This window comes from Papio anubis, chromosome 14, assembly GCF_008728515.1.
Source record: "Papio anubis isolate 15944 chromosome 14, Panubis1.0, whole genome shotgun sequence".
NCBI lineage: Eukaryota > Metazoa > Chordata > Mammalia > Primates > Cercopithecidae > Papio > Papio anubis.
Genome location: NC_044989.1, coordinates 90,845,452 through 90,868,993, shown reverse-complemented (window position 1 = coordinate 90,868,993; position 23,542 = coordinate 90,845,452). Strand labels below are relative to the sequence as shown.

Sequence of the window (23,542 nt, the reverse complement as noted above, 5' to 3'; positions counted from 1 at the left end):
TTCATTTCTACACCAAATACTACAACACATCTCTGAAAGAAATTAAAGAACACCTAAATAAATGGAAAGACATCCCATGTTTATGGATTGGGAGACAATTATTGTTAGGATGAAAATAGGCCCCAAATTGATCTACAGATTTAACACAATCCTGATCAAGAATCTCAGCCTTCTTTGCAGAAATTGACAAGTTGGACAGGGCATGGTGGCTCACGCCTGTAATCCCAGCACTTTGGGTGGCCGAGGCAGGTGGATCACTTGAGGTCAGGAGTTCAAGACCAGCCTGGCCAACATGGTAAAACCTCGTCTCTATGAAAAATACAAAATTAGCCAGGCATGGTGGTGCATGCCTGTAATCTCAGCTATTTGGGAGGCTGAGGCAGGAGGTGGAGGTTGCAGTGAGCTGAGATCATGCCACTGCACTGCAACCTCAGCAGCAAGAGTGAAACTCTGTCTCAAAAAAAAACAAAACAAAAAACAAAACAAAACAAAAAAAGAGAGAAAGAAATTGACAAGCTAAGCTGGCGCTAAAATCTATATTGAAATACAAAGGATCAAAGAAATCTGGAGAAAGAACAACAAAGTTGGAGGATGTGCACTTCCTGATTTCAAAATTTATTGCAAAGCTATATTAATCAAATCTGTGTAGTATTGTAGACAGACATACAGACAAATGTAGATAGACATACAGATCAAGAGAATAGAACTGAGAGTCAAAAATAAACCCTTGCATCTATGGTGAATTGATTTTCGACAAGGAGGCCAAGAAAGTTTGATGAGGGAAAGAATAGTCTTTTTAACAAATCGTGTTAGGACAACTGGCTATCCACATGGAAAGGAATAAAGTGATATGCCTTTCTCACCCCATATACAAAAATTAGCTCAGAATGGGTCAAAGACTTAAATGTAAGAGTTGAAACTACAAAACTCTAAGTAGAAAATGTAGGTAAAAATTCCCATGATTGAAAAAGATCCAGTATTTGATAGCACAACAGGGTGACTGCAGTCAGCAATAATTTGTTGTACCTTTAAAAATAACTGAGGAAGTACAATTGGAATGTTCATAACATAGACATGATGAATGCTTGAAGTGATGGAAACCCCATCTACTCTCCTGTGATTATTACATTGTATGCCTGTATCAAAACATCTCATATACCCCCTAAATATGCTAATTATGTACCCATAAAATTTTTTTTAAATCCTCATGACCTTGGATTACACGATGATGTCTTAGATATGATATAAAAAGACAGGCAACAAAAGAAAAAAAAACACACTTCAAAACTAAAACGGTTTGCTTCAGAGGACACCAGCAAGAAAGTAAAAACCCACAGAATGGGAGAAAATATTTGCAAATCATGTATCTGACAAGGACTAGTATAGGCTATATAAAGAACTACAACTACTCAGCTGGCCGGGCGTGCGCGGTGGCTCATGCCTGTAATCCCAGCATTTAGAGAGGCAAGGCGAGAAGATCGCTTGAGGTCGGAAGTTCAAGACCAGCCTGTGCAACACAGACTCCCGGCTCAAATTTTTTATAAAAAGTGATATAGGAAGGAAAGGTACCAGGTGAACTAGGAAAAGGGGAAGTTGACAGTAAGGAGGGACTCTCAGGGACAGGAGGATACTGGGTAGTGGTAGTTTAACTGTTTTGTGGTGATGGCTGCATGGTTGTATACATAGGTCAAAACTTAACACGTACACTTTAAATGTTTGGTTTATTGTATGCCAGTTATAACGCAATATAGCTGTTAAACACACAATGAAGTTGAAAGGCCAGCAGGCATTCCCTGATTAATCAGTGTAAAGGGGCTCACAGGGACGCAAAGGATCTTCACGCTGTAAATCCAGTGGGACGCCCCGCTGCCCTCTCCCCTCCATCCGAGACCGCCCTATCCCACCTCCCTCCCCAGGCCTCCCCCAGGACTCCAGTCCAGAAGATGCGAGGAGGTTAGCGGGGCCCGACCACTCCTTGGCTTCCCAGGGATGAGCCTCGCGAGTTAGGAGTTGGGTAGAGTCAGCCAGGGGCCCGGCATCCGCTTTTTCGTTGAAGCAACGACTTTGGCCGGATGACTCCCCAGTGTCGGCATCGGCGTGGGACTGGGAACGGGTTAAGGGAAATAGAAGAGAACCTGAGAAGACCGCTCTCCTCCAATCCTAATTGACTGAGCCAATGAGAGCCAAAGAGGTCACACGCTCCACTGGGAGAGGAGCGGGTTTCCACCTGCGGCATCTGTCGCAGAGGAGGGAGATGGGTGGGGCGGAAGATGGGAGAAAGGGAGGGCCCGCCACGCTCTAGCTGGTCACGGCCTTAATCGGCCCGTTCACTCGAAGTTTTTGGTTCTACCTCGACTCCATGAAACCGAAACCGTAGGGCCTAGGGCGGGCGGAACGAGAGGGAACTACATTTCCCAGCAGGCTGCGGAAGCGGGACTCCGGCCACTACTTCCGGCGTGTACAGAGCCACTGGCGTTCGGTGTGCAGGTGGCAGCATGGATCCCGGCAGCCAGTGGCGGAACCTGCCCAGCGGGCCTACCCTAAAGCACCTGACCGACCCCTCTTATGGAATCCCGCGGGAACAGCAAAAGGCAGCGTTGCAGGAGCTGACGCGGGCGCATGTGGAGTCCTTCAACTACGCCGTGCACGAGGGTCTCGGCCTCGCGGTGCAGGTGAGCGCGGCGTCCGCTGGCGCCCTTGCCGCGGCGAGGCCAATCCCAGGGAGATGGCTGGGAGGTCACAGTATGACCCTAAATGCATGTGCTCCTTGATCCTGACAGGCTCAGTGGGTAAGCGGGAGAGCACAACATGTTAAACAGGACGCGGAATTGGGCCTCGTGGAACTTGTAGTCAAAGCGTCTTAAGAGATGTATTCGTGATTTCTGGATTGAACAGTGATTGCGAACCGTAGTTTCTTGTTGGACAGTTTCTGGGTGCTGTGAGAGTGAGGAAGTGGCTTTTCTGGGGTGTGCTTCCCAACCATTCACAATGCACACGGCTTTATATCACTAGAAGACTTACCTCTCCAAAACGTACCTCAAAAGATTCCGAACTTATTTGTAGGTACAGTGTAATGTACAAGGTTATCCTTCAGTATCCTTCTCTTAGAGCTTTAAAGAGAGAAACTACTCGTCATTTGTTATGAATTAAGCAGGTGCTGAGGAAGGTATAAATGAGTCATGAAAGCCAGATTGAATCGAAAAGTGTAATTGCATTATTAGCGTAGAGTAGTGGTAGCAGAATTCAGGTGAGGATGGTGGGGAAAAGTTTCGTTTAGTAAGCATCCCCAGTGTCTCCAGGCACTAGGCTCAGAGGATGTGGAGGAGGCAGTCCCGTGTAAGAGACAGTTCATGCGTTTCAGTGCTCCCTGTCGTGTTTGGGGGTTGGAGGGGTGAAGATGTGAAAGCAGTCCATGCCAATATTCTTGAGAACTGCTCTGCCAAGGGATTGTGTGGGCTACGGTGGGAGCAGATGGGCGGCGCAACTAATCCAGGAGTTTGAGAAAGGGCGGGATTAGATGAGTTCAAGAGGTGAGAAACGTACATTTCGTCCAGGGGAAGGGTAGAGCAGAGTCACATGCTTAGGGGACGCTACCTGTGGTTTTGTTGGGTAAGATTTGTGTTGTGAGAGATAGGAATAGAGATAATGTGGAGAGCTTTGATTGCCAGTCTGATTCTTGAACTCTCTTCGGCAAATAATATAGGAGCCATTAAGATTTATTGTTTAGAAAGACTTGGTGGGGGTTATTTGTAATTGTGCCTGGATTCTTACAGTATCATGTCTGTGAGAAAAAATACCTAATTAAAAGTTAATTGGGCCGGGTGCAGTGGCTCACATCTGTAATCCCAGGACTTTGAGAGGCCAAGGCAGAAGGATGACTTGAGCCCAGGATTTCAAGACCAGCTTGGGTAACATAGTGAAACCCCATCTCTACAAAAATTAAAAAAATTAGCGGGGCATGGTGTGCACCTGTGGTCCTAGCTACTTGGGAGGCTGAGGTGGGAGGATGACTTGAGCCCAGGAATTTGAGGCTTGACTGAGCTATGATTGTGCCACTGCACTCCAGCCTCGGTAACAGAGTGAGACCTGTCTTTAAAAAAAAAAAAAAAAATCAAATTGAGAAATTTTAGAAAAGCACTAATTCATTTAAAAATAAGCCAATCGGCTGGGTGTGGTGGCTCTTGCCTGTAATCCCAGCACTTTGGGAGGTCAAGGCGGGTGGATCACTTGAGGCCAGACCCAGACCAGTCTGGCCAACCTGGTGAAACCCCATCTCTACTAAAAAATACAAAAATTAGCCGGGCGTGCTGGCACATGTCTGTAATCCCAGCTACTCGGGAGGCTGAGGCATGAGAATTGCTTGAAGCTGGGAGGCAGAGGTTGCAGTGAGCCAAGATTGCGCCACTGTACTCCAGCCTGGGTGACAGAGTGAGACTCTGTATCAAAAATAAATAAATTAAAAAAAAAAAAAACCAATTCTATGTTAACATTTTTATGAAAAATATTTTCCAAAGCAAAAAAGAAATTAGATGAATTGCATTATTAAAAATATTTTTAATGTCTGGCTCAATGAAAAGACAACTGGATTCTCATGTCTGCTTCTGCATTCAGTCCCTTGTGATATATTGTTTTGGTTGAAGTAGATGAAGAAAATTTGGCCCTGCATAGAAAATGATGCCACAACTTAGCCAGTACTGTAATAATATAGTATTTGAAAATGTTTTGTAAAACACAGTAACATAAATGGCTAATATTTATAAAGCCAAGGGAAAAAATAGTTATCATATTTTTTACTTACAAAACATAATTTTGCCTAGTTTCTTTGGAGTGAATTTCTCCTTTCTGTGAGTCAGAATTTATGTGTCTGTCTTTTCAAAATCTTTTCAAAATACAATTGCTTTTTATTACTTGGGGATTCTATATTTGCAAATTCACCTACTCACTAAAATTTACTTCTACTCCAAAAGCACCATGCCCAGAAGCAGCGAAAAAGTTGAGTTGATCAGTGTCCATTTTCCCAGCTGAGATCTAACAAGGTGATGCTCGGCCTTCTTGTTTTAAGTTCTTAAACTATAAACAGAGGTTGTCTTCACTATCTATTTAGTGCCATGTTTTGTGCTTTTTGTTGGTGATTTTGCTGTTTAAAATGTCCCCCAAGCAAAGTATTAAAGTATTAAAGTTCTGTGTAAAGTTCCTAAGCACAAGAAGGCTGTGCTGTACCTCTTGGGGAAAATGTTAACACATGCATTTAACATAGGCTTTGTTCAGGCATGAGTTAGGGACTCAATAATATATATTAAATAAGCTGTCCTTAAACAGAAACACACATAATGCAAGACTGTATTGATTAGTTGATGAAATGTGACCAGAGGCTCTCAGGAAGCTAACCACGTATTTACCCTAGGAACAGTGGTTCAGTATTGGCTAATTCAGTGTTTATGGAAACGTGTAGAACATAACTATTGTGAATAACAACAGTTCACTGTATTTCGATCTAGATAGTGCAGCTGCGTCTTGAGAAAGCAAATCTTCTAATCTCTCTTTTTTTAAGCGCCATTCTTTTTTTTTTTGAGACAGGATCTCACTTTGTCACCTGGGCTGGAATGCAGTGGCATGGTTATAGCTCACTGCAGCCTCGACCTTCCAGGCTCAAGTGATCCTCCCACCTCAACCTCTTGAGTAGCTGGGACCACAGGCGCGCACCACTATGCCTGGCTAATTTTTTTATTTTTATTTTTTGTAGAAACGGGGTCTCCCTATGTGGCCCAGCTGGTCTCAAACTCCTGGGCTCAAGTAGTCCTCCTCTCTCGGTCTCCCAAATGTTGGGATTACAGGTGTGAGCCACTGCATCTGGCTTTTATTTTTAAATAAAATATGAATTTCTAAAATAATACCAGCGTTAGATAAAATTTTAAAATTTAGAAAAGGTCAGTTAACTCACGTGAGGGTGAAGGAGGAATACCTCCTTGGTATTCTTTCTTGGCTCCATTTTTTCATTATCATTATTCTAAGAAAAGCCTGGGAGGCTGCTCATAATAAATATATAGGAGAACTTGGTGATGCCCCTTCCTCAGAAGAGCACAGCTTTCCCCACAGAATGGTACGAAGAGGTAACTTCTGTGGAAGGGGAAACCCAGCCGGGCCACCATCTTTTCCTTTGCATGACTCTGGCTTCAGTATGACGTTGCCATTGTACATTAAGCATCTAGTCTTGAATCCTAAAGGATGTTTCCATATCCTTGCTCTATTAGCAGCAGTCCCATTTGTCTTGCTATGCACATAGACAAGGTAAGAATACACAAGGCTCTTGGTTCAGAGAACAGGAATTTTGTTCTGTTCACAGCTGTATCCCTAGAGCCTGCTACAGTCTCTGACACATGTAGTCACTCAGAACAATCTTGTGCTAATAATGCATTATGGTTTTAAGTATTTAGTGAAGTTATGAGTAGACTGGAGTTAGCCTTAACTGTCCTTTTTAGGTGTGTCATGATGGCATCACAGGCATCAATGTTTGTAAAACATACAAGATTTGGAAGAGTCTTAGAGAAAAAATGCCTTGGAAATGCAAGCAATTTAATAGTGTGAATTGCATTTCAGGCTATACCTCCCTTTGAATTTGCTTTCAAAGATGAGCGTATCTCTTTTACTATTCTGGATGCTGTTATCAGTCCACCTACAGTTCCAAAAGGGACCATCTGCAAAGAGGTCAGCGTTTATCCAGCAGAATGCCGGGGCCGAAGGAGTACCTACCGTGGGAAGTTGACAGTGAGTACTGGTAACGCTGTGTGACTCTCAGCACTGCACATATTTGGGAGTAGGGCGGGTGCCTAATAAAGTTTATGCCAGAAATTGCTTTCTTGGTGCTGTTGTCTAAGAGATCCCACCTTCTAAATCTAAGGCATAAAATCATTTAATTGATCTTCTTCCTCAGTCTTTGAAAATACTTATTGTTCTGTCAAATGCAGATATTTCTGTTAAGTAACTTTTTCTCTCATTTTCATTTAGGCCGATATCAACTGGGCAGTGAATGGAATCTCAAAAGGAATCATTAAGCAGTGTCTTGGCTATGTTCCCATCATGGTGAAATCCAAGCTTTGCAACTTACACAGCCTTCCCCCACAAGCCCTCATTGAGCACCATGAGGAGGCAGAGGTAATCACAGGCGTCCGGGCGTGAGACAGTAGAGAAGGCCTGGGTTGGGAGTAAGAAGACAAGAAGTGTGTCAGTGTTTTCTTTCTCTGCTCCAATTTCTGGATAGGTGAAAGAGATATCAGTATCTTGCCTGCATACAGTATATGACTCTGAATGACCATCAAACTAGACAGTATGAAAAAGTGGCTATAAAATTAGAGAATATTATTGTTCGGGGGAAGAACTGGTAGGTTTTTCCCTAATTTTCTGAATGATAGAGACATACTTCCATGAATTTTTTTTTTTTTTTCAAGCTGTCTTAATCTACAAAGCTATTGACAAAAATGTCTATTTAGCCTGGCATGTGGTGGCATGGATCTGTAGTCCCAGCTAATTGGGAGGCTGAGGCAGGAGCATCACTGGAGCCCAGGAGGCCTGACTACAGTGAGCCATGATTGTGCCACTGCACTCCAGCCTGGGAGACAGAGTGAGACCCCATCACTAAAAAAATAAAAATGTCTGCTTTGCTAACAGTAAGATTCTGTGCTCATATTAAATGACTTACATGCCTTCCCTTCATCATTTCTTTCAGCTGTATTAGGTGGCTTTGCAGTGTTGAGGTAATCAAGACGTATAGACTGTGGCTACTAAATAGGTAGATGGTTTTATGTGGTGGGAAGAGGGTTTTGGTGTCAGATAGCTCTTCCGCTTATCAGTCTTGTGGTTTGGGGAAGTTAATCTCCCTGAGCCTCAGTTTCCTCTGCTGCAAATGGGCATAAGAGCTCTCCCACTCCTTGTTATGGGAATTAAATGTTATGATAGCATAGAGTACCTAGTGTAATATGCCTGTTTCATAGTAGGCAATTCGTAAACAGTAGCTCTTTATTACAGAAATGTGATATTGAGCAGAGCTATTAAAAATATTTTTCTATTTAGCTAATCCAAATTTCTGGTTTCCAAAACTTTCATACAGTCAAGTTTTTGAACTTATTTGGGAAACCATACTTGAGTATGGAAGCAGAATGGTTACAGTTTTTATCTTTCAACCCCTCTTTGGAGTAAGTTTTTTGTAGTGATGTTTGAAGACTGAAGTCATTTTAGGGGACAGAAGGCAAGTTAGGTTGAGCCTGTCTGACAGAGAGAAGTATCCTGTTTTTCTTCCATACTTTTTCCCTGTGTCCCTAGGACCTTTGTAATATACTTGAGAAAACTGTTAATTCACACAAAGACAGTGTCTGTGTACTGTTTTTAAGGGGTGAGTAGTACGTTTCGCCTCTGTGCCCCTGTTCTATGTGTTGTGCTACCTTTGCCTAGGAATGAGGTTCGTGTCTACAGTTAGTTGTGTGTCTTTGTTTAACAAGTTGCAATTCATCTCTTTGGCAGGAAATGGGGGGCTATTTTATAATCAACGGCATTGAAAAAGTCATCCGAATGTTGATTATGCCTCGGAGAAATTTTCCCATTGCAATGATAAGACCAAAATGGAAAACCAGAGGGCCTGGTTATACTCAGTATGGTAAGTTCTGGAGATGATTAGAATGTTTTTTAAGGAAAATTTGAAACCTTTTTTTTTTTTTTTTTTTTGAAGTAGATGCATCTAAATAGTCTTTGATATTTTTTTTTTTTTTTCTTTTTTTTTTTTTTTTTTTTTCCTGAGACAGGGTCTCACTTTGTCACCCAGGCTGGAGGGCAGAGTGGTGTGATCACAGCTCGCCATAGCCTCGACTTTCCCAGGCCCAGATGATCCTCCCACCCCACCCTTCCAAGTAGCTGAGACCACAGGCGTGTGCCACCATGCCTGGCTAATTTTTGTATTTTTTTGTTGTTGTTGAGATGGGGTTTCACCATGTTGCCCAGTCTGAGCTCGAACTCTTGGGCTCAAGCAGTCCTTCTGCCTTAGTCTCCCAAAGTGCTGAGATTACATGCATGAGCCACCGTGCCTGCCTTTTCTTTTGCTTTTTGTTGTTTTTCTATTGCTCATTCCTGTGTTAAGTTTTCATAATTGGGATGGAGGAAGAAACGGAGAGATATCAGTCAGAGGATACAGACTTGCAGTTACAAGATGAATAAGTTCTGGGGATCTGATGTACAGCCTGGTGATGATAGTAATATTGTACTGCTTACTTAAAATTTGATGAGTAAATTTTAAGTGTCTCAACCACACACACGTGCACACATACACACAAATGATAACTATGGGTGGTGATTGATGTTTTCATCAGTTTGATTGTGGAAATCATTATAATATATGTACATGTATATGTATATTCAAGGTATTGTCCACCTTGAATATGATTTTTATCAATTATAAGCATTTTAAAATTTACAAAAATTTCATAGTGGAAAGCCAACTTTCTATTATGTTTCACTTTTGCTAACTGAAAGAGCATGTGTATTTTTGTTACTACTTATGAAGATGAAAGCTAGTCTGGCTTGGCCATAGGTGAGTGTGGGTCTTGGATGTCTTCTGGTTCAGGCTCCTGTGGTACACCTCTGAGGTTCTCTGTCTGCCAGCCACCTGGCCTCTGTTTGAGCACTCTCTTTGACAATGCCTAAGACAGCATGTTGTATTCTTGAGTAACCCTGACAGTTAAACAATTTGTCCTGATAGTTGAGCTAAAAATCAGACCTTAATTATAGCCATACATACTATACCTAGAAAAACAGCATGCCCGAATGTCTAGTCATTTTCTTTTGCATCAGTTGATGGTAGTATGTCTTAGCAGTCTTTGCCTGAAACTGAAATAAACTTAAAATCTAAAATTCCACTTTTCTCCATTGGAACTATTAGATCAAGCACCAGAGTCTTGACCAGACTCCACAGTTTAAGTCGGAAAAAAGGTGCTAAAAGACGTGGATTCTGTCCTGGAGGAAACTTTAAAGTTTGCTTAAATTTATAGCTTCAGTTGTTTTACATTAGTGTTTCTCAATCTGGGTAGATTTTACATGCAAGAGGACGTTTGCTGAGGTTTAGAAACATTTTTGATTGCCAGTCTTGGCTAAACTTAGTGATTTGGCTTTAATTGTGTCTAAGAGAGTAAAATTGTTCCGGAAAAAAATGATCGAAGCAATTACAGTATCAATGAGTTTCTGATGTTTTTGTTGTTTGGTTCAATAGGAGTTTCAATGCACTGTGTGAGGGAAGAACATTCCGCTGTCAATATGAACCTCCACTACTTGGAAAATGGCACTGTTATGTTGAACTTTATTTACCGGAAAGAACTGTTTTTTCTTCCTTTGGGATTTGCACTTAAGGTATGACTTAATGAATGCATTCTTTTGTTATGAAGAAATTCATTGGGGGTAGTATCCTGTACAGATTGGATGGATTCTCCTTGTTAAAATAATACTGTACTAGTTATCTACTGCTCCAAAACAAATTACTTCAAAATTCAATAGCTTAAAACATCAATAAACCTTTCATTCTCACAGTTTCTGTGGGTCGGGAGTTTGGGAGTGCTTTGGCTGGGCAATTGTGGCCCAGGGTCTCGGGAGGTTGCATGGAAATGTCAGACAGGACTGCAGTCATTTTGAGGACTTCCAAGGTGGCTCACTCACATGGCTGGCAAATCAGTGCTGGTTGTTGGCAGGAGGTCTCCTCGTGGGGTTGCTCTCTACATGGCCCTTTCTGTAGGCTGCTTGAGGCAGCTGTCTTCCTCCACATAGTTAGCTGAGAGAATAGAGGGCGGAAGATGCAGAAGACAAAAGCTGCAGTGCCCTTTGTGACCTAGTCCTGGGAGTCTCCCATCATCTTTTTCACCACATTCTCTTGGTCAAGCAGACCAGCTTGATTCAGCATGGGAGGAAACCACACGTGTATGTGAACACCAGGAGGTCAGGACCCTGGAGGCCATATTGCTGTCTGGCTATCATACAAAGAATGCTTTATTTTAGAGAGTTTATTTTGATTCAGCAATAGCGGAGTGCTAATTTTACTTGGGTATGAAAAATAATGAGAGAAGATAATTGTTACTGAATAGATAAAATATTTTAGTTATTAGTGAGCAATGAAACCTTTTATTTTCTATTCTAGGCACTTGTCAGCTTTTCTGATTATCAGATATTTCAGGAGCTCATCAAAGGAAAAGAGGATGATTCTTTCCTTAGGAACTCTGTTTCTCAGATGTTAAGGATTGTAATGGAGGAGGGTTGTTCGACACAAAAACAGGTCCTTAACTACCTAGGTGAATGCTTCAGAGTAAAACTCAATGTTCCTGACTGGTACCCAAATGAGCAAGCTGCGGAGTTCTTGTTTAAGTATGTGTGCTTTGCCTAAATGTTTTTGGAGGGGTGGAGGGTTGTCAGTGGTCCTTTGTATTGGTTGCAGTTTGGGCAGGCGAGTCATTTGGGAATGAGAATGAATTTTGGGGTAGAATTCTGGTCCTTGCTAGCCGGGGGCTACCTTTGTTTTTGTGGCCCTCCTCACTTGTATTTTTTTAGTAGCCATGTTTTATTTTATGGTACTTTTTAACTTTTATTTTGAAATCACTTCAGACTTCCAGAATAATGTCCAAATAGTACATTGGATTCTTATATTCACTAATTGTGAACATTTCATTCATTTACATTTACTTTTTTACTTTCTGTGTACACAAATGTACATTTTTATTTCTGTACGGTTTGAAAGTTGCAGGGATTGTGTTACTTTATTTCTCCAAAGCAAGGACTTTGTCTTATATAACCACTGTATAATTACTAAAGAAGCCAGCTGCATACTGGTGCTGTCTAGTACATAGCCGCAAGCGACATGATAAGCACTTCAAATGTGGCCAGTGCAGCTCAAAAACTGAATGCTTAATTTTACTTAATTAAAGTTAAGTAAGCTTGAATTGGGGATCTTGTTTAATAGAACATTAAGTAGTATTACCAACTGGATTGTTTTAAGCTTTTTTTTTTTTTTTCTGTTTTGACAGCCAGTGCATCTGTATCCACTTGAAATCCAGTACTGAAAAGTTCTATATGCTTTGTCTCATGACGCGAAAGCTCTTTGCTTTAGCCAAAGGAGAGTGCATGGAGGACAATCCTGATAGTCTAGTGAACCAAGAAGTCCTTACACCGGGTCAGCTCTTCCTTATGTTTCTGAAGGTAAATGCGTGCCATGTCCATCCTTGGCCAGTGGTACCACTTGTGGAATGGCGTGACTTTGGCCAGCAGTACTGTTTTCTGCATACTTATAGTTTCTAGTTTTGGCATTTTGTGTGGTCTCTTTCTTGTTTGTTCATTTAGCAGTAAGGGAATCAAAAATCCTAGCTTACACCAGGTTTGGAAATTTGCTTAATATTTTTATATAAAGACCACATCAAACCTTGGTCATAGTGTTAATGAGAAAAAGCAAATGGCCTATATTCATACACATGGTTGATCTTCATTATTTGTAGATTCTGTATGTGTGAATTCACTCACTGGCTAAAATTTATTTGTAACCCTAATGTCACTACTCGGTGCTTTCATGATTATTCACACACGTGAGCAGAGCAGTGAAGAATTTGAGTCTCCTGAGGCAGATGTTACAGCTGAGGTGGGGCAGGGTGATGCTCTGCTTTTCTGTTTCAGCTCATACTATAAAGATGGTCCTTTTTGAGATGTATTCAATGCTATGTTTTTCACAATGTCATGCTTCTTATTGGTGACTTCTTTGTTTTTTTTGAGACAGGGTCTCAGCCTCAACCTCCCAGGCTCAAGCAATCCTTCCACCTCAGCCTCCTGAGCAGCTGGGACTATAGACATTCACCACCACACCCGGCTAATTTTTAATTTTTTTTGTAGAAACAGGGTCCCACTATGTTGTACAGGCTGGTCTCAAACTCCTAGGCTCGTGTGATCCTCCCGTTTCAGCCTCCCAAAGTACTAGGATTGGAGACGTGAGCCACTGCGCCTGGCCAGTTTTTGCCATTTATAATGTAAGCATAGCACTGAAGTTCTGTCTAGTGTTCAGTGTTAATAAATTAACAAGGTATGTTAAATAAGGTGCCTTTCAACAAAAGCTTGCATTAAACAAGACTGTATATCGATCCATTGACCAGAACGTTATGACCAGAGACTTGCAGGAACCCAGCCCTGTATTTCTCCTCAGGATCTGTGGTTTCACGTGTGTGAATTCAGTGTTCACTAGAACGTAACTACTGTGAGTAGTGAAATTGGACTGTAGATGTAATATAGAGAAAGTTGGCATGGCACAAAAATGATTTCATAAGAATATTGATTGGGTGGCATTTTATATTTTGCATCTTATCCCCAAAAAGATGTAATCTAAGAGGTAATGTGTTGTATTTTTAGTAGAGATGGGGTTCCACCATGTCAGCCAGGCTGGTCTCGAACTCCTGACCTCAGGTGATCCACCTGCCTCAGCCTCCAAAAATGCTGGGATTACAGGTGTGAGCCACCGTGCCCGGCTTCTATTTTATTTCATTTTATTTTATTATTTTATTTTATTTTATTTTATTTTATTTTATTTTATTTATTTATTTATTTTGAGACAGAGTCTTGCTCTGTTTCCCAGGCTGGAGTGCAGTGCCACGACCTCAGCTCACTGCAACCTCCACCTCCCGGGTTCAAGCGATTCTCCTGCGTCAGCCTCCCCGGTATCTAGGATTACAGGCACGTGCCACCATGCCTGGTTAATTTTTGTATTTTTAGTAGAGATGGGATTTCACCATGTTGGCCAGGCTGGTCTCAAACTCCTGACCTCAAGTGAGCCACCCGCCTTGGCTTTACAGGCATGAGCTATCATGCCCGGCCTTCTAATTTCTTATCTAAAGTAGTAATTCTTATTTACATTCTTCCCGAAAGGTAATAATCTTTGTTTCTGTTTGCTCTGTCCATAAAATTAGATTAAAAAATTTCAGCAGCCTAGAATTTTCCTGACAAAAATTGAAAGCAGGCAGCATAAGTTTTCTTTTATTAATTTAATCTGTTATTAAATTAACCTTTCAAGTAAAGGTGAATTTACGTTTCCCATCTCCTTAAAGTGAAGCATGGTGGGCTTATTGTATTCCATACTTAGAAATGTATCTTCATTCCACATCAATTCCTAATTAGGAAAAAAAAGAAAAGAAAAAGAAATGAGACTGGGGGTACAGTGGCTCGTGCCTGTAATCCCAGCACTTTGGGAGGCCAGGGCAGAAGGGTAACTTGAGCCCGAGGAGTTTGAGACCAGCCTGGACAACAGAGAGAGATCTCTACAGAAATAATAAAAACTATTAGCAGTGGCCAGGTGTGGTGGCTCACACCTGTAATCCCAGCACTTTGAGATGCCAAGGTGGGTGGATCTCCTGAGCTCAGGAGTTCAAGACTAGCCTGGGCAACATGGCAAAACTCTGTCTCTACAAAAAATATAAAAGTTAGCTGGACACGCTGGCATGCTCCTGCAGTCCCAGCTACTCAGGAGGCGGAGGCAGGAGAATTGCTTGAGCCTGTGAGACGGAGGTTACAGCTGAGATCATACCACTGAACTCCAGCCTGGGTGACAGAGCAAGACTCTGTCTCCAAAAAAAAACTGTTAACTGGGCGTGGTGGTACATAACTGTGGTCCCAGCCACTCGGGAGGCTGAGGTGGGAGGATCCCTGAACCCAGGAGGTCAAGGCTGCAATAAGGGGTGATCATGCCACTGCACTCTAGCCTGGGCAACAAAGCAAGACCTAATCTCAAAAAGAAAAAAGATAAAAACGCCTGGTGCAGTGGCTCACACCTGTAATCCCAGCACTTTGGGAGGCCAAGGTGGGAGGATCACTTGAGCCCAGGAGTTTGAGACCAATCTGGGCAAACAGCCCAGAGACAAAACCTCATCTCTACAAATAATTTTTTAAAACATTAGCTAGGCCTGATGGGCCACGCGTGTAGTCCCAGCTACTCAGCAGGCTGAGGTAAGAGGATTGCTTGAGCCCAGGCAACGGAGGCTGCAATGTGCTGTGATCACGCCAGTGCACTCCAGCCTAAGTGAAAGAGCAAGACACTGTCTCAGCAAAAAAAAGAAAAAAAGAAAAGAAATGAGTCTTCTGTAGCAAGGTATTACTAAGGTGACCTGTTTCAGCAACAGGAGAAACAAAGGGAAGATTGGGGCTTTTTCGGAGAATTCATTGCCGAGTATCTGATTTCCTTACCAGCTGTGTTAAAGCTTTTAAACCTTTGAGTTTGGAGAATAAAAACAATCTTCAGAAGACACATGACCATGATGTAAGATGAATTATAGACTGTTAAAAATTCACGTCGTATTTACATTAAAATAAGCAATATAAAATTGAAAAATAGCAACTATATTTTCTGTATTATTTATAGATAAACCATAAAACACTTGAGTTAGCTTTTCCGGTTTTGATTTTAAACCCAAATAAGCAAGTAGACATAGTTATGAAAAAAGGCAGACCACAAACAAATCAGTTATCAAGATCCAGGGCTTCTTATTCCATCTTGACCGTGAAGCTGTTCAGTGTACACCTGATAAAAATGTTTATGACACAGGAAGAAGCAGGCTCAAGAAAGGAATCTAAACAGCATCCAGCAGAAGTGGAGCAGCGATGCCAGGCTCTTCCATTCAAACTTGATCCTTTAGGTTCACTTGGTAAAGACCAAACCTGTGCTGACACCCTTGTTGGGTGAGCTAACAGCTTCCTTCACTCTCTGGTAATTCCCTTATCTGTACATTACAGATTTTTAGCAGTGTACTTACAAATCCTACTAATGTGTAGTCAGTTGTGAGATTCATTGTAACATTTTATAAAATATATTCCTTCTTCCCACACCTCTCCAAAATTTATTCCTTCAAAGTACTGAAAATTTAATATTACTGTACCACAGTGATATTAAATGCAGTGTCAGTGCCAGAGAATATGCAGAAATGAAATGTGGCACTTCCAGTGCTGTCTTCTGGAAGAATAGTTAGGTCTTCCAAGTGTGAGTGTTCAAACACTGGTACTTTAAAGAGGTGGATTATCAATAGTCAATGGCTAATGTGTTGACTTGGGGACCTGCTGGAAAAGGTATACAGTGATTAAGTGACCTGTGTACATCTTCCAGGTTTTCTTCCAAATATCAGATATAGGAGAGAACCTATTTCAAACATTCTGTTAGGTATTTTCAATGGTTTCTGAACCACCCATAGGAAGCGCTGATGGTGTATAGTCTTTTTTTCTTTTATTTTTAGTTGACATGCAATAACTGTACATATTTATGGGGTATGCAGTGATATTTCCATATATGTAAATAATGTATAATGATCAAATCAGAGTAGTTAACACATTCATCACTTCAAACATGTATCATTTTTTTTGTGTTGTGGACGTTCAAAATCCCCTCTTCTAGCTTTTTGAAAATATACAATAAGGCTGGGCATGGCGGCTCACGCCTGTAATCCCAACACTTTGGAAGCCGAGGCAAGAGGATTGCTTGAGCTCAGGAGTTTGAGACCAGCCTAGGCAACAAAGTGAGACCCCCATCTCTACAAAAAAAATTTTAAAATGAGCCGAGCATGGTGGCACATACCTATGGTCCCACCTACTCAGGAGGTTGAGGTGGGAGGATCCCTTGAACCTAGGAGGTTGAGGCTGCAGTGAGAAAATATACAACAAATATAGTTAACTTATTCAACCTGCAGTGCTGCAGAATACCAGAACTCATTCCTCCAGTCTAGCTGTAATTTTGGAATTGCAGGCTGCCTTAACCATTTCAGTGAGTGTTGGCAGCATAGACTAAGATGGGCTGTGTAGTTCGTGTGACTGCTTTCAGGTATGGGCTGTGTAGTTCATGTGATTGCTTTTAGGTGTGTAACAAATATAACGGGTGAAGGAGGGCATGACATTGAAGAGCTATCCTTTCTGCACCTGAAAAGCTCTCCTTCAGGTTTTTGGTTTTGCTTTTTTCCATATCCAGTCTATGTTAGTGGACCTTTGTTAAAGGTTGTACAGATTACATGGGAATAAATATGAAGTTTGTAATAATTTTATTTTATTGAGAATAGGGTCTTGCCCTGTTTCCCAGGCTGGAGTGCAGTGGCACAATCGTGGCTCCCTGAAGCCTTAGGCTCCTGGACTCAAGCGATCCTTCTGCCTCATCCTCCCAAGTAGCTGGAACTACAGGCATGCCCCACCCCTCACCCCACCCCCTTCTGGCGAATTTTTAAATTTTTTGTAGAGACAGGGTTTTTTTTCACCATTTTTCCCAGTCTCATGTTGAACTCTTGGTCTCAAGCGATCCACCCAATCCTGGGATTATAGATGTGAGCCACCACACCTAGCTCACACACTATTTTATATTAATTTTTTTTTTTTCTTATTTCAGGAAAAACTGGAAGGTTGGTTAGTGTCTATTAAAATAGCTTTTGATAAGAAGGCTCAGAAGACCAATGTTTCCATGAACACTGACAATTTGATGAGGATTTTTACTATGGGAATAGACCTTACAAAACCATTTGAATACCTTTTTGCTACTGGGAATCTGCGTTCTAAAACAGGTAAAATTAAATAGAGCATTTTAGTTATGTTTTTCAAACTATTTGCTTAATGTAGATTTGCCTGTCCTTGAGAGGTTCTTTTTAAAAGCAAACCACCCCAAAAAAGTAAATTTCTTGTAGCTATGACTTTGATGACTATTGGTCTGAAGGACTTTAGACAAAGTGTCTGTATAGCTAAAATTTAATTCAAATAACCAAATACATTTTCTCTGCCTCCTTCTAGAAAATGAAAAGACCACTTAGACCTCTGAGGAAGGCTTACCTAACAGGAATTCTGCATGGGTTGCTGTGCATGCCCATCTCTAAACCAGTTGCCTTGCCTCAGAGTGACCTGAGAGGCCAGGTGTGGTGGCTCATGCCTGTAATCCCAGCACTTTGGGAGGCCAAGGTAGGAGGGTGGCTTGACTAGGAGGTCAAGGCTGCAGTGAGCTGTGATTGCACCACTGCACTCCAGCCCGGTGATAGAGTGAGACCCTGTCTCAACAAAAAAGAGAATGACCCTAGAAACTTAAAAAGTGGTAATTGGGAACCCAGAAATTTTTTTTTTTTTTTTTTTTGAGTCAGGGCCTCACTCTGTCACCCAGTCTAGAGTGCAGTGGCAGGATCATGGCTCACTGCAGCCTTGACCTCCTGGGCTCAGGTGATCCTCCCACCTCAGCCCCACGAGTAGGTGTGACTACAGGCACAAGCCACCACACCTGGCTAATTTTTGTGTTTTTTGTAGAGATGGGGTTTCGCTATGCTGCTGAGGCTGGTCTGGAACTCTCGAGCTCTGGCGAACTACCCACCTCGCCCTCCTGAAGTGCTGGGATTATAGCATTAGCCACTGTGCCCAGCCTTTTTTTTTTTTTTTTTAACCCCTGTTACTGATGCCGATTCTTTCATTAGCCTTCTTACTTGCTTGTCTATTATCTGACCCTCTCAGATGAATTTAACTCCTTGCTATTTTATTAACTCATTTAATGTTCTCCTACAAAGGAGGTCATAGAGGAGATAGGGAACTAGTTGGGGCTCATACAGTTTGTGAAATCTGGGGATTATTTTACATATTTTTTGCGAACTCTTTCCACTCATCAGAGCTAGGAGAATAAATGTTGTAATAATTCATTCTGTAATCTGTGGAGTGCTCTGAGGTTTTGTCGTCACAAAGCCTCAAAAATTTCCGTTTTTTAAAAGATTGGCCCATTTTTGAGTGACTTTTGTTTTATTAAGGTCTTGGCCTCCTACAAAATTCTGGACTTTGTGTTGTGGCTGACAAGCTGAACTTCATACGCTACCTCTCCCATTTCCGCTGCGTGCACAGAGGGGCTGATTTTGCCAAGATGAGGACCACCACAGTACGCCGGCTGCTGCCAGAGTCCTGGGGCTTCCTTTGTCCCGTGCATACCCCAGACGGGGAGCCCTGTGGCCTGATGAACCACCTAACTGCCGTATGTGAGGTTGTCACACAGTTTGTGTATACGGCATCTATTCCGGCTTTACTCTGCAACTTGGGTATGTAGTGTATAGTGATAAACATCTTGCTTGATTTTTTTTTTGTTTTTTGTGTTTTTTTTGAGATGGAGTCTCACTCTGTTGCCCATGCTGGAGTGCAGTGGCACGATCTCTGCTCACTGCAAGCTCCGCCCCCCGGGTTCACGCCATTCTCCTGCCTCAGCCTCCCAAGTAGCTGGGACTACAGGCGCCCACCACCTCACCCGGCTAATTTTTTTGTATTTTTAGTAGAGACGGGGTTTCACCGTGTTAGCCACGATGGTCTCGATCTCCTGACCTCATGATGTGCCCGCCTTGGCCTCCCAAAATGCTGGGATTACAGTTGTGAGCCACCGTGCCCGGCCAAGATTACATGGTTTTTAACCTGTTAGGTTGTGCTGCTTTTGGAGATTCAGCAGACTTTCTGTAAGAATTTGTTTTTACCCTTCTGTGCAGGAGTTGTGCTGCTTTCTTGGCTCCTCTATAGAAGGCTGAACGCATTCTTTGAAAGTGAAAACAGGAGAAACTAAGTGTTACAAGTGTTTTGTTTTCTTTCAAAAAAAAAAAAAGAAGATAATGGAAGTGAGGATCGCTTGAGCCAAGGGATTTGAGGCTGCAGTGAGCTGTGATTGTGCCACTGCTGCACTTTAGACTGGGTGAGAAAGTGAGATCCTGTCTCCAAAATAAAAAAAATAAATGAATAAGAAGGATGCCAAAGCATCTGAAATAGACTAGTCATTAATATTGGAAGTATAGATGCTATAGAGTAGTTTTTTGGGTCACTTCTCCTTGCATCTCTTGGTGGATCTTTGCATTTCTAAGTAGAAAACAGTGTTGGTTTGCAGGAGGACAGTTTAAAAGGAGATTTTCCAGTCTACCCTAATGTCATCAGATGCATAACCATTTTTCCTGATAACCTTACAGCTGCTGTCTCTGTCTCTGCTTTGACTAGAAAGCTGTCTAGTTCTTGGCTTGATACTTGGTTTGAATTTACCTTCATATCTAAAGATGTCAGCCTTCTCTGCAGTCTTCTAGTCCCAGGGTTCTCCAATTATGATTTGGAGACTAGAAATGTTCTGTCTTTGGTGGTCTGTGGACAGGTTCTCCAGTGGGATTAATATTCATACAGTAAAACTTCCAGTTCATGGGGATCAGACGATAGGTATTCTGAAGCAACTAGAAGGGCAGTGACTCAAAGTTCTGCTCAAAAGTACTTCTCCCAATTAGAGTGGCCTGGCCAGGCGTGGTGGCTCATGCCTATAATCCCAGCACTTTGGGAAGCCGAGGTGTGCAGATCACTTGAGGTCAGGAGTTTAAGACCAGCCTGGCCAACATGGCAAAACCCCATCTCTACTAAAAATCAAAAAAAAAAAAAAAAAAAAAAATTAGCTGGGTGTGGTGGCATGTGCCAGCTACTCAGGAAGCTGAGGCAGTAGAATCGCTTGAATCCAGGAGGTGGAGGTTGCAGTGAGCCAAGATTGCACCACTGCACTCCAGCCTGGGTGACAGAGTGAGACTCCATCTTAAAAAAAAAAAAGAGAGAGAGAGTGGCCTGTAGGAAGAGGGCCCCACAGAAAGTAATTAAGAAATACTCAAGATTCAGACGATGTAATCAGTGTAATTTGAAGGTTTATCCTCTACGAGGTAAATAATTTTGTTACTGGTGATTCAAAATGTCAAAGTCCGGGAGAGGGTAGAAAGGAGAAAAGAATAAAGTGGAGAGGTAGAAAATAGATCCAACTGCAGAAAAAGAGATGGGGAAGGGTTTTTCGCTCTGGCACTGGAGAAGAAGACAATCGCTACCTAACTTTCGATAGAGATGTTCATATTGAGGTGACAGATGAAACACGAAGTGGGTAACCTATGACACTCTAACAAACACTTGATGTCTTCAGAATGTATTTATGGTTCATGGGAAAGTGTTCCTTTTTTACTTAATTTCATATGATTCTCATTATTTGTAGTACTTGTCTTTAAAGTCACCAGTGAATATTGAACCATTGTGCCAAGGGGAAATACAGGGTAAGGTTCCTTCGAGCCTCAGGTTACAACATTTTTGTTAGCTGATCAATATGTAGCCTTGTTTTTTGTGTGTTTCTGTTGAAAGACACCCTTTAGGCCGAGCGCAGTGGCTCACGCCTGTAATCCCAGCACTTTGGGAGGCCGAGACAGGTGGAGTATGAGGTCAGGAGATTGAGACCATCCTGGCTAACACGGTGAAACCCTGTCTCTACTAAAAATACAAAAAACTAGCCTGGCGTGGTGGCAGGTGCCTGTAGTCCCAGGTACTCGGGAGGCTGAGGTGGGAGAATGGCGTGAACTTGGGAGGTGGAACTTTCAGTGAGCCAAGATCATGCCACTGCACTCCAACCTGGGCGATGAGGCAAGATCCGTCTCAAAAAAAAAAAAAAGATACCCTTTAAAAATATATATTGTTCTTGTGGTAACATTGAATTCTCAACCAACAGCACTGTAACTATAAAGCTTATCTAACACACATTTTTTTTCTGTTAGGCACATCACAGCCTTTTTGCATTTATGAACACTAGGCAGCACTTCAGTGCTACACTTGGAGGCAATTTTTTTTTTTTTTTGTAGAGATGGGGTCTTGCTATGTTATCCAAGCTGGTCTTGAACTCCTGGCGTCAAGCATTCCTTCTACCTTGGCCTCCCAAAGTGCTGGGATTACAGTTGTGAGCCACCATGCCAGGCCTGGAAGCTATTATTTAAACAGTGAAATCACACCAGCTGAAAACATGCCACTGAACAGACTGGTCAAGGGACACTTGTTTACAGCATGAGCTGACAAGAAAGCATGGCATCGTCTTGTTTGACTTCAGCTGCGGGGAGCGTATGCATCAGGGGACTCAAATTTTTTTGCTGCATGTTCTGAAATGACGTTAAAAGCATCCCCAGTATTAATTTTGTGGTTATAGATAAAATGTAGCAAGTAGGCAAATCTTCACATAATGAGGATCAACTGTAATTACATTTTGGGGGTTAATGCATTTAATGCATTTACGTGGCTTAGAAATCAAAATATTAAAAAGACATGCAGTGAAATGCTCCCTCCCATAGGCCCCTGTTCCCTTGCTACTTCTTTCCTGTGTCCTTGCGGAAGCGATTTAAACTTCCACAAGCAATACAAAAGCCTTCAGGCTTACCCTGGAGATATTGCAGGTTTGGTTCCAGAGCGCTGCAATCAAATGAGCCACATGAATTTCTCAGTTTCCCACAGTGCATATAAAACTTATGTTTACACTATGCTGTAAATATTTCAAATTTAAGAATACTTTATTGCTAAAAAAAAATATTAAATCATCTGAGCCTTCAGCAATTTGTTACCTGCTGGTGGAAGGTCTTGCCTCAGTGTTGCTGGCTGCTGACTGATCAGGGCAGTGGTTGCTGAAGGTTAGATGGCTTGTGACAATTTCTTAAAATTAAACAAAGAAGTTTACCACGCCAATTGAATCTTCCTGTCACGAAAGATTTCTCGGTAGCATGTGATGCTGTTTGATAGCATTTTACCCACAGAAGAGACTATTTCCAAGTTGCAGTCAGTCCCCTCAAACCCTGCCGCTGTTTTATCAGTTAAGTTTATGGAATAATCTAAATCCTTTATTGTCATTTCAACAGTGTTTACTGCATCTTCTCATTTCTTGAGATCCCATCTCAAGAAACCGTTTTCTGCTGGGCACAGTGGCTCAGGCCTGTAATTCCAGCACTTTGGGAGGCCAAGGTGAGAGGATTGCTTGAGCCCAGGAGTTTGAGACCAGCCTAGGCGACACAGGGAGACCCTGTCTCTACAAAAAAAAAAAAAAATTTTTTTTTTTTTTTGAGATGGAGTCTTGCTCTGTCACCCAGTCTGGAGTGCCAATGGCGTGATCTTGGCTCACTGCAAGCTCTGCCGCCCTGGTTCATGCCATTCTCCTGTCTCAGCCTCCTGAGTAGCTGGGACTATAGGTGCCCGCCAGCATGCCCGGCTAATTTTTTGTAGTTTTACTAGAGATGAGGTTTCACTGTGTTAGCCAGGATGGTCTCAATCTCCTGACCTCGTGATCCACCCGCCTCAGCCTCCCAAAATGCTGGATTACAGGTGTGAGCCACTGCGCCCGGCAAAAAAAATTTTTTTTAATTAGCCAAGCATGATGGCACACACCTGTCAGCTACTCGGGAGGCTCAGGTGGGAGGACTGCTTGAGCCCAGGAGGTTGAGGTTGCAATGAGCCATGATCATGCCACTCCACTACAGCCTGAGCGACAGAGCAAGACCCTGTCTCAAAAACAAAACAAAACGACATTTTCTTTGCTCATCCTCTAAGAAGCAATTCCTCATCTGTTCAGTTTGATTATGGGATTGCAGAAATTCAGTCACAGCTTCAGACTCTACTTCTAATTCTAGTTGTCTTGCTATTTCTACCACATCTGCAAGCACAGTAGTAACATCAGAGATCACTAATCACAGATCACCATAACAGATATAATAATATTGGA

The 23,542-nt window shown here is 42.2% G+C and overlaps 1 protein-coding gene and 1 long non-coding RNA gene across 2 annotated transcripts in view; one reads left to right on the top strand and one right to left on the bottom strand.

The window, feature by feature from the left end:
- Positions 1–1,702: 1,702 nt before the first annotated feature.
- LOC103877236 lies at positions 1,703–2,442 on the bottom strand. The gene is made up of 2 exons (XR_636848.3): positions 2,351–2,442; positions 1,703–2,103 (listed from the first exon to the last, which is right to left on the bottom strand). It is a non-coding gene; the product is annotated as an uncharacterized LOC103877236 (long non-coding RNA).
- The window catches only part of POLR1B (RNA polymerase I subunit B), a 34,304-nt gene continuing 12,703 nt past the window's right edge, over positions 1,942–23,542 (top strand). Inside the window, exons 1-9 of the mRNA XM_003909133.4 lie at positions 1,942–2,672; positions 6,598–6,765; positions 7,006–7,152; positions 8,515–8,647; positions 10,250–10,386; positions 11,165–11,388; positions 12,045–12,216; positions 17,405–17,576; positions 18,789–19,070. Coding sequence (XP_003909182.2) covers positions 2,496–2,672; positions 6,598–6,765; positions 7,006–7,152; positions 8,515–8,647; positions 10,250–10,386; positions 11,165–11,388; positions 12,045–12,216; positions 17,405–17,576; positions 18,789–19,070 — 1,612 coding nt within the window. The 5' untranslated portion in view covers positions 1,942–2,495. The remainder of the gene's footprint in view (positions 2,673–6,597; positions 6,766–7,005; positions 7,153–8,514; positions 8,648–10,249; positions 10,387–11,164; positions 11,389–12,044; positions 12,217–17,404; positions 17,577–18,788; positions 19,071–23,542) is intronic.